Source organism: Chaetodon trifascialis, chromosome 13 (genome assembly GCF_039877785.1).
Source record: "Chaetodon trifascialis isolate fChaTrf1 chromosome 13, fChaTrf1.hap1, whole genome shotgun sequence".
NCBI classification, from domain to species: Eukaryota; Metazoa; Chordata; class Actinopteri; order Chaetodontiformes; family Chaetodontidae; genus Chaetodon; species Chaetodon trifascialis.
Genome location: NC_092068.1, coordinates 18,231,340 through 18,242,696, shown reverse-complemented (window position 1 = coordinate 18,242,696; position 11,357 = coordinate 18,231,340). Strand labels below are relative to the sequence as shown.

Sequence of the window (11,357 nt, the reverse complement as noted above, 5' to 3'; positions counted from 1 at the left end):
GCTTGCTTGTTTTTACTAATTTTTGCTGGCTTGTGGGCTCAATTTTTTACTACCGTATCACGTCACCGAGACGAGCTTTTTGACATGTGTACAGAGGCATAGGCGGATGCACCTTATGTTCAAAATAAAACTTGTTTCAGACACTGATGACCAATATCATATTTTTTGTTCAGTCTCTCTGTGCGGCCCGGTACCAAATGGCCCTGGTGGTTGGGGACCGCTGCTCTAACGCGCTATTTACTGCACTGACTTCCTGTAACTGTTATCATTATCAGAGTGTGTGTCCCGGGTCAGATCCTGGCCGGTTTGTCATTATTAATAATATTTTTAGTGTGTGTCCCGGGTCTGATTCCGGCCCGGGTTGTCATTATTATTATTAGTGTGTGTGTGTGTGTGTGTGTGTGTGTGTGTGTGTGTGTGTGTGTGTGTGTGTGTCGGGTCGGATCCCGGGTCTGTTCCCGGCAATGTCCCCGAACTTACCCGGGACCGACCCGGAAATATTGCGGGACATTGCCGGGACCGACCCGGAATTTTCCCGGGAAATTGCCAGAACCGACACGGAACTTACCCGGGAAAATTCCGGGTCGGTCCCGGGTAAGTTCCGGGTCGGACCGGGATGTCCCGGGTCGGATCCGGGGTATTTATCCAGCCCAGGTTATTATTATTATTATTATTATTATCATTATTATTATTATTATTATTATTATTATTATTATTATATTGTGTGTGTGTGTGTGTGTGTGTGTGTGTGTGTGTGTGTGTGTGTGTGTGTGTGTGTGTGTGTGTGTCGGTTTAGATCCCAGGTCTTATTATTATTATTATTATTATTATTAGTAGTAGTAGTAGTAGTAGTAGTAGTAGTAGTAGTAGTAGTAGTAGTAGTATGTGTGTGTCGGGTCAGCCCCGGGCACTGACCTCCAGAAGAAAAACCACCGATAGACTAAAGCTTATTCAGCACTCTGCAGCTTGACTATGAACCAGAACCAGGACTAATTTTAGCTGCACTGCACTGATTTCCTGTTATAATTTGTGTGTGTGTGATCTGATGATCAATAAAATAATGTTTGTTTAGTCTCTCTGTGTGGCCCGGTAACAAATGGCCCCGGTGGTTGGGAACGGCTGCGTTAAACGTGAATTGAACTGTTTTGCTCAGGGTTAAGGGTACAGTAAAGTTACTTGCGATTAACGGCTGCTTCCAAAGAGCCTACGTTGTGAAGTACAGCTACAACACAAAGTTCTGCACGACCTCATTTTAACTGCTCTTCTGATATCTCCTAAAATAACAGACAAGAATTGCGACTTAATTGTCCTAATATTTCAGCTATATTCTCGTAATATTTTGACTTTATTGTCGTAATTACGAGTTTATCCTCGTAAAAGTACGACTTTCTATTGTAATATTACGACATTTGTTTTCTTATGACAGAACGACTTTATTCTCATGATATTATGACTTTACTCTCATATATTTATGACTTTAATCTCAAAATCTTGGATTTTTTTTTTTTTTTTTCAATGTGGACCTAATACTCAAATCGTAGAAAACAACTGTCAAATACGGCAGAAAAAAACAGAGCAACTGCCGCAAATCCCGACAAAAAAAAAAATAAAAAAATCAACTTCGTCTCTTTAGTTAAACCCTAACACACAAACATTTTTGGAATCAGTGTAACTTCCTCTTTCCGATGTCCTCGTTATCGCTGAAGTTGAACGCTTAGAAACCATAGAACAAGAGCGCCTTTGTAACTTCCGAACTTGTCTAAGAATCATCGCGTTTGTTAGTTTTCTTCAGTTTTAAGCCAATTCAATGATGACTGTCTGTTCATCCGCGGGTTCACTGCAAACAGGAACAGCTAATAGTTAATTCGGCATACTTTTAATGATGCCAATTTCCCAAAATGCAAACAAAAATTGGCTAAAACAAACGGGGTTCAAGTAGCCCGCCAAATAAGTACTTCCTGTTAGCAAGCATTATGGGAACCGTATCTCCAAAAGTTGGTGCATTATAACCTATCAAATAGAAGAGAGAATAATAGGAGTGACAAAATCCATTTTTTTATATTTGGGGCACAATAAATATTTTTTGACATCACTCACATTTTGCCCTGCAATCGGCTGGCGACCGGTCCAGGGTGTACCCCGCCTCTCGCCCGTTGAAGTTGGGATAGGCTCCAGCCCTCCCGCAACCCCGAAAGGGATAGGCGGTATAGAAAATGGATGGATGGACAAGTGATGAGCCAATCATCAATCAGAACATAAGTTTTATTTATTGTTTCCAGCTGCACTGTATGCTATATGTTCACCTTGTACAATAAACAAATACAAATACTCACACTAAAAACCAAACAATCTGCTAGCAGCCATCTCTTGCTAACATCATGGGGCTAAAAGAGATGGATGTGGCTGCTGCTGTTCACAGAGGGCACGATGCCTCCGAGAGCCACAGCTGGCTTCCATTAGAGCAGAAAAACAAAGAAACTATAAGGAGGAGAGGGTGGGGTCATTCACATAAGACTATGATTATAAGAACATTTAACAAGGCAATACAAATCTAACAGGACTGAAAACCTTGAACATCAAAAAACATACATTTGATATATAAAAAAATACCACAATGGAGAAAGAGGTGGAGACATGAAAAGCAATCACCCAGACTTGGTTTGTTTTCTTTTCCGTTCAGATTTGGACATATTTGAAGGTTGACATTTTTTTTTCCTGAGTCAGTAAGAGATTCACTGGTTTTCTTTCCTACCTCGCTAGCTGGTGCTGCAACTGTAGGTCCTTTGGATGCGAACAGATCATATTTGGGACAACAACCAAATATTGAAGGTACCTCAGTTCAGCAGAGTTGGAACAGTTACAACAGCAATATTTAATTGAGGTGAAACACTCAACATACAATATCTAACCACGAATGGCAGTCTTTTTTTTTTTCTTTTTTTTAACTTTTTCTTTCCTTTTTTTGGTTGAAAAGGGTCATTTTTACCTCATAAGCCAAAATATTCTTCCTGGAGCTGGAAACCATATCTGCTGCCCCGCGTCTTGTCTCTACATTCAGGGGCCACAATGATTAGAAGAGAGCAAAGATGGAGTCCAGGTTTCTGATGGAGACGGCAGATGATGCTGTTGTCATCAGCTGACTTTTCTGGTCTGCTAAACATACGTGTAACTGTAAATCCATTTTCACACACTGAAGAACAGAAAAACAGATATTCACTTTCAACAGAAAAATTGAATATAGGATAAACTGAAGATTTAAAAAAACTAACAAAATAACACAAGACATGTTTGCGCTGAAATGGGTGAAACTGACGAGGGAGGAGGGCAAATCGGAGGCTTGATGGATTGTTTGTGACGTCACTGTCTCGTCAAGCTCTTCCTTTAAACTGGGGAGGGCAGATCAGATTTCCATCCTGCACGTGGTAATGTCAACGTGTCCCAGAAGTCAGGAGGAATCACCCCAGAATATACTCCAAAATACAGATGAAACGAAAAATATCACTGAAATCAACAAAGAGTAAAAACAGATACGGGGGAGGAAAGGTTTCAGATCTGCGCCGCATGACTTCGACAGTCCGTCCCATCTCAGTGTGGCAGCTCATATGTGTCTTAACATCCACTGTCCTCACTTGGGTTTAGTGGTTTCATACAAAAAGAAAACGTGTGAATTGCTGCCCGGCAGGCAGTCTGCTGGTAGGTTCGGATGGCTGAAGTCAAGCATACAGTTGGATGGTTGGGTTGGTAGGTTGCTGGGTTCTTAGTTTACATCGGTTTTAGCTCCCTTTGCTCGGTCACAGCAGCAGTCCTACGGCTCAGTCATGTGCTCTCTCATGGGGTCGCCGTGTTTGGAGGGTTGGTTGGGGGAGGTGGCCTGGGACGGATGGGTACCAGGGGGCAGGGTGTGGGCGATGGGAACTCCCCCAGGCACCAACCCCTCCATAGGTCCGGGAATCCCGCCAGGGGCGACGCCCACCACACCAGGAGGGAATCTGGGGATAGACGGAGGCAGTCAGCAGGCGTGACAAAGAGCAAAGAAAAACTGTTCCACTGAAAGCAACCTTTTCCATTTCTTTGTCTATCTAAAGCAAGCTGCTGCTCAGTGGCGGATCGTTGAGTGACTCGATCAACCACTTTTTTTTTTTTTCTCAATACCCAGATGAAACTAATGTTTCTGGCTCTAGATCATCAGTGTCTTACCAAGTTTACCAAATCAACACATCAAACTGTGTAATTCTAAATGAATTTTAGATAAAATGATGTACATTTGGGGATACACATAAGCATTAAAGACAATCAAACATCTTTGTTTTGCTGGACTCACTGAGCATTGTCACCTCTATGAAACAGCATAGTTAGCGATGGTTAAACATGGCACCCAGCTCTGCAGCATGGAGGCAATAAATGAGAATGTTAGGAATCCTAATCTGGTGTTGGGAAGGACGTTAAAGGGCCATTCACCCAAATTACAAAAATAAAACCAATTAATTATTTCTCACTCCCACCCTTGATGGTATAAATGTATACATTTAGTTTTGGTTTTATTTGCTCAGGTTTTAAGATCCCTGAGATTCTGCTGCCAACTCAACAGAATCAAGGTCAGTGGAGTTTTATGGCATTGAGAAAACACATTAAAACAACATCTCTTTCCAGAAAGTCTCCCCAGTAAGTGAGAAAATAGATTTTTTTTAAATAATTTGGGTGAACTTTATTACAGGGAGGTGAAAGGGGAAAAGTGCAGAGGGAAACTCTTATTGCAAAAATAAAACAACTGAAAAAATCCCTGTTGGTCAGCGGTTTGACAAAAGTTTAAGTCCAGTCTTTCCCACAGTAGCATAACTCCACTTCCACTTCCTCTACATTCACCTTGAACATTCCTGCTTCCTGCCTTTACCCTTCACCTCATGAACACACTCTAAAAAATACAGGCATTGCATCATTTTTTGATCCTCACACTTCTTAAAAATTGTCCCACATCAGAGTGATCCTGTGTGCTGTGTTTCTGTTTCAGGGTGGTGGTGGTGGTGGTGGTGGTTGGGGGGGTTTGGGGGATTGATGGGATGCTGGGTAGTGTGGGTACAGTTACAGGACATGTGAGTTTGAGTGTGGAGCAGAAAAAGGCTACAGATTTCAATGGGATTCGGTTTTTATTCATGATGTTCAGTTGCCCTGGCCTGTGGGCCAGCAGTGGTAGTATTCATTTACCTGTTTGAGAATTAGGTATATAATTTGTCCTGCATTCCCCCCGTTGCTATGGCCTGTACCATGGTTTGGTTCACTCGGCTGTGTGAGAGAAGCAGTTCATTCTGGTTGAGACAATGTAGAGACTGAGAAACGAGAAGAGCCTAAGCTTAACAAGGGACAAATTCATTTGGGCCTATGTATAAATACGCCACAAAAACTAGGACCCAGCCAAATATTCATGAAAAGAAAGTCAGAATTGTGACAAACATACATTTGAACATCTACCCCTCCCCCACGTGTTAAGTCTCATCTACTGCAGCTGTTGAGACGACACAGTTGATCTCTGTGTGATGAGATTTGCCCCCTGGCTTCACATATATCCACCTCCTACCTGTAGGCGGCACCATTGATCTCAGGGTGAACTTGAGGCTGCTGCTGCTCCATCATCCCCCAGGGAGCAGTGGTAACAAAAAACTCTTTGTTGACGCAGTTCCGGAGGCTGTCGGGGATACGGCCTGTGTCGGGGGGCAAGATTGAACACCGGTGAGCTGAGAAACCAAAATGTGGGAAAGCCAACAATCAAAGATGTCTCCATACCAGTGATGGCTCTGCGTATTTCTGTGGCGGCGGCCTCTCTCATCTCCAGTGACGCCTGCTCGCTGTACCAAGCGGTGTGGGGTGTGCAGATCAGGTTGGGGGCGTCTTTTAGAGGACCTTGGGAAAAACTGTTCAATGGCAAATGAAAAGAGAAACAAAAGAAGATTTAGCCACAGGTTTCCTTCACTTATTAGGGTGTATTTGCAGTCACTATTATCCTTGTGTACAAATTAGAGGATTCATGAACACTGAAGTCAGACCATGTTTACACAGTGAACTGAATCAGTGAATGAGGACTGGTGGTTGAATGCTGTGATCACCTGAAAGGCTCCGACTCGTGAACGTCCAGAGCTGCTCCCCTTATCCGGCCTTCTTTCAGGGCCTGAGCCAGAGCTTTCTCATCCACCAGTCCTCCCCGTGCCGAGTTGACCAGGAAAGCACCTTGACGCATCTACACACACACATACACACACACACAGTAGTACAACATAAATCTTTATTCTCCTCAATAATCATTTCTGCATTCAACGAATCAACTCCTGTGGCTTTGAGAGGTGCTGTCATTGGCTCAATGCTACGTGGGAAGACTTTTTTTTTTTAAGCCAAAACGGGAGGGCAACAAATGCTTTTCAAATAAAGAACGACAAGCTAACAAAAGGCTTTTCAGAGAAAGGAGACCTTTAAATGACACTAATCCCGTCATCTTCCATCACAGAAGCTCTTCAGGGTATGAGAAACTAGCATGTAGATGAACATGAATACATTGATTTCCTTTCTAAAACATATTGCACAGTTAGTGAAAAACACTCACGTTTGAAGCAGATGCGCATGGCTCAAATCTTTTTTAACCGTCAAATTCAACACAACCTGCAGTTCAATTTATGTCCTCCAGGTGTCAGCAGTGGTCAGGAGAAGACTGTGACTGTACTACTTCTCATGTTGAGGGGGCAAAAATCCATTCAGACAAGCTCGTCATGGGGACTAACCTCACATTTGGAGACAAAACGCTGGTCCCCAAACCGTTAACCACTGAATGTTTGGGTTAAAGCGCATGCTGTGGTTAGCTTAGCTGCTGATTCACCATGCCCAGCCTGGCAGCCCACTCTGGCAATTGTGACTTGGCCGGTCAGTAGCATTCCTTGGTTTGTCACTAACTGCTTTACTGGTGGCTCATTATAGGTGTGGCACAGACATATCATGGACTTTGAAAATACAATATGTTGAATTACACTGCTGGGAAAATGTATATATTTATACCATCAAATTGCTGAGAGAAGCTCATTTTCAGTGGTTTAAAATAGATGACAAATAACAATTTTTTTTTTTTTTTCCCCAACTTTAAGTCAGCATGCTTGGCTCATTTTCGACAACACGCATGCTCATGAACACAGTTTGACTGCACACGCTCCCACACCCGCTACAAACACACACACACACTTTGGCAATGTTTGGGTCACACAGACCTGAGAGTTATAAAAGAACAGAAACTGTGAGGAAGAACAGACTGATTACAGCGAGTCTTGCCACCACATTACAGACAATAATGCACAAAGATGCCCCGCCACCATCTACCATTCACCCCATATGCAACTTTATTCTGTATCCTTAGAGATTCTCACAATGCCAGTGTTTCTTTGCATGTGCTTGTTCCCAGCATCGTACCACTTGTTAAAAGGTTGTTTATAATAGGAGGTTGCCAACAAAGGCAGCCAAGGAATGCCAGTAGAGAGCCAAGTCCGCTGACTGAAACCAGTTCCCTTGATCTTCCATCTTCCAGGCCCCCTACCTGCTTGATGGTGAAGTCGTTGATGAGGTGGTGGTTGTGTTCGTTCAGGTTGCAGTGCAGGGAGACGCAGTCGCTCTGGTAGAGCAGGTCCTGGAGAGTGTAGACTCGCTGAACGCCCAGAGAGCGCTCCAAACCGTCCTGGAGGTAGGGGTCGTAGAAGATCACGTTGAAGCCAAACGCCTTGGCCCGCATCGCCACCGCCTGGCCCGAGCGACCTGAGGGGGGCACAACATGGACAGAGAGCGTAGACTCAGAGGCAGTTCAGACCCTAGGAGCCTTGTTTTACCAAGACAGACAATCATGTCTCCCTTAGGATGAATTATAATCCCTTAGATGATCCCTTAATCTTTCATCTGAGCACCATCGTCATATTAAAATTCTTATGTATCCAATACTTTGATAAATACGCAATTTTTTCAAATGATAATTAGTAACTGTTAGCATGCTAACCCACTACATTAACTTGGTTTTAAAATGTAAACATTAGCCTACACCTGCTAACATCATGTTAGCTTTGTCACTGTGATGTGGTTAGCATGCTGAGGTTAGCATTTAGCTCAAAGCAGTAATTAGCCAACTTTCACAACTGTTTTCCATCCTCACAGAGTTGTGTGGCTGTAGACTCTCCGTGTTGTTCACTACTTTTGACATTTAGCAGACTGAACTATGAAAAGTATAGACGCATAAGTCAGATTTGAATTTGCAGCCATAATGAGCACCAACAAGTGGGTTAAGTAAACTAGGTTAATTAACTGACAACCTGGAAACACACATAAAATAAAACGATAATTAGCACTCCAAAGTGAAGCTACACAGAAGAACATTTCATCTCATTACGTGATTACAGGCAGATAAATTAAGGTACTTTTTTAATGTGTCTAACAAAAGCTCTCCCTTTTTCTACTGTATATCATAGTCATATAGTTACTGACTACATACTGCTGCTGTCAACCAAAAAAATCCACTGCTCAAGGGTGACTGCCCACTTTCCTTTAAATATGAACTGAACAATAAGCAGGTCAAAGTTTGGACATTCATTCTGAACTCCTGCCTCCAGCACAAACACTCCCACGTACTGTATGTTGCTATATGCTCGCATTAAACTCTGCACTCTGAATTCCACCCTTCTGACTTTCTGAAGTTTCAAATAACTTAACACAGCACCATCATCTCTCAGTAAACCCCAAAAGAAGCAGCGCACCAAATCCGATGAGGCCAAGCGTCTCTCCTCGGATCCTGGCCGCCCCCGACGCCACCTCGCGGATTTGCTCCACGCTCTGGACCCGCGTGCCCTCCCGGAGAGCCTGGTACAGCCAGGTGTTTCGCCGGTACAGGTTGAGGATGTGACAAAGTGTCGAGTCTGCTGTTTCTTCTACAGCTGCTGAGGGAATATTACAAACTGCGATGCCTGGAAAAGATAAGATTGGAGTGAAAAACAATGAAGCTCACAACATGACAATGACACTGATACTTCAAATGACAAGTAACATAAATGCTTCACAGATTTCACAGTTCTAATAGATGTTATAATAACTGGTGCTGTTTTGAAGGGAGCTGTAAGTTTTTATTTCACAAAATAATTGGCAGGAAGCTTATTTTCTTTATGACCCTCTACAAAATAAAAATCTACTGTGTATAAAACTGAGCGGTGAAGAATAAGATGATCATAACTGCTAGTTATGCCCATGAAAAGACAATTTTATCAAAAAAAAAAAACATGTCTGCGTGCTGAAATGTATCACCGCAAATGACAATAATTAGGATATCACAGTAAATCCTGCTCTCATATCAAACATATGCAGAAGGGGCCGAATGGGAATCAGAGGGAGTTTCACATCAGTTGGAGCATCTGCTCTGCATATGCAATCATTTCCATTCCACTTTCTGTTTACAGTATGCAATAACTCCTGTTACATATGTTGTTTATGTTAAGTCAATATAGGAAGCAGAGTTTGGTTTGGCCCCAATCCAATGGGTGCACTTATCCATAATGCATTAGTCAGTTTTTTTTTAGATTTATTCTTTTTCTCATGTGGCAGCAAATGAATGAGCCGTATGGGCAGATATGACCTCTCCTTGTTCATTATTCTCAGCATATCATTACTGTCTGCTTCTGAACAACTTCTCTTTTTATCTATCCATCTTCCTCCTCTTTTGTCTGCATCTGGCCCCCCGTCTCACCGAGCTCCCCGGCAGCCTTGATGTCGATGTTGTCGTAGCCGCTGCCGATACGGATAATGATGCGCAGCGCCTTGAACTTCTCCAAGTCCTCTCTGGTCAGGGTGATGGTGTGGTACATCATGGCCCCAACTGCCTCATTCAGCACCTGAGGGACATTAGAGAGGAGGAGGCATCATCATCACTGTGTCATTACATCAGTATTTCCTCAACCATCATTAGCTGCGTTAGATGGAAGAACACTGGAAATTTGAATCTGCATTCATGTTATGATCACAATGCAGTCATTGTTCTTAATCAATCTCATCCCCACCTTCATACTCCGGCGCTTTAAACACAACATTATGGTATGTATGAGCAACTGCCTACGGCCAACATGAATAAGAAAGCCTTTTCCTGGATCTAAGTTTATGTCCGCTATTCTTCATCTAAATGCAAATTGATTGTTTATGTATGCCCTAAAATATGAGTGCCTGTCTGTGTGTTTATAATGAGTGCTCGCCAAAGCTTCTTCTTGTCACAATCAATTCATTCAGACTGTGTGCAAACACTGCTGGAGTGGAGGCAGGCGGGACCATGAAGTACAAGACTGGTTCCAAAAAAGTTGGGACGTTGTGTAAAGCATATATAAAAACATTTTCGACCTTATTTCAAATGAAGCAGCACAAGATATTTCAAGCTCAAACTGATAAGCTTGTTTGTTTTTTTTTGAGCACACACTCATTCAAAATTTGATGCCTGCAACACGTTGCAAGAAATCTGAGACAGGCGTGTTTACCACTGTGTTACATCACCTTTTCTTTGAACAACACTCAGTCAGCGTTTCGGGAACTGAGGACACTCACTGCTGAAGTTTTGAAAGTGAAATTCTTTCCCATTCTTTCCCGAATTCAGTTGCTCAACAGTCCACGGTTGTATTTTGTGCGTCATAATGCGGCAAACATTTTCAATGGGCGACAGGTCTGGACTGCAGGCAGGCCAGTTTAGTACCTGCATTGTTTAACTATGAAGCCAGGCTGCTGTAACACGTGCAGAATGTGTCTTGGTATTGTCTTGCTGGAATAAGGAGGGATGTCCCTGAAAGCATGTCTTTTGATGGCAGCTTATGTTGTTCCAAAACTAGTTTGTACCTTTCAGCAATAATGGGTCACAGGTGTGCCCATATCAGGGGCACTTACACACCTCCATACCATCATACATGCCAACTTTGCACTGTAATAATCTGAATGTCCGTTTCCTCCTCGCCACACCTCAGCACACTTCTCCACTTCAGTCAGTCCATCTCAGATGACGTCGAGCTCAGAGAAGTCAGGCCGTTTCTGGATGTTTTTGATATATGGTTTGTGCTTTGCATGGTAGACTCTTCAGTTGTATATGCAACTGTGTTCACTAACATCCATTTTCTACGCCGCTTATCCCTTTCAGGGTCGCCGGAGGCCGGGGGCCGGAGCCTATCTCGGCTGTCAACGGGCGAGAGGCGGGGTACACCCTGGACCGGTCGCAGGACACAAACACACAAGCATTCACACTCCTAGGGGCAATTTAGAGTCACCAGTCACCAATCAACCCAATGAGCATGTTTGTTGTCTGTGGGAGTACCCGGGGAGAACCCACG

General features: G+C 43.2%; 1 protein-coding gene across 4 annotated transcripts in view; it reads right to left on the bottom strand.

Annotated features, from left to right (window-relative positions):
• Positions 1-2,244: 2,244 nt before the first annotated feature.
• Positions 2,245-11,357, bottom strand: part of ctbp2a (C-terminal binding protein 2a) — a 65,402-nt gene continuing 56,289 nt past the window's right edge. For 3 of the 4 annotated variants that reach the window (XM_070977315.1, XM_070977313.1, XM_070977316.1), the window contains 7 exons: positions 9,746-9,890; positions 8,766-8,972; positions 7,565-7,779; positions 6,099-6,229; positions 5,779-5,906; positions 5,573-5,696; positions 2,245-3,989 (listed from right to left, as the gene is read on the bottom strand). In XM_070977315.1, coding sequence (XP_070833416.1) covers positions 3,806-3,989; positions 5,573-5,696; positions 5,779-5,906; positions 6,099-6,229; positions 7,565-7,779; positions 8,766-8,972; positions 9,746-9,890 — 1,134 coding nt within the window. In that variant the 3' untranslated portion in view covers positions 2,245-3,805. Of the gene's footprint in view, positions 3,990-5,202; positions 5,281-5,572; positions 5,697-5,778; positions 5,907-6,098; positions 6,230-7,564; positions 7,780-8,765; positions 8,973-9,745; positions 9,891-11,357 lie in introns of all 4 variants that reach the window. The other variant, XM_070977314.1, reaches the window with a different exon arrangement.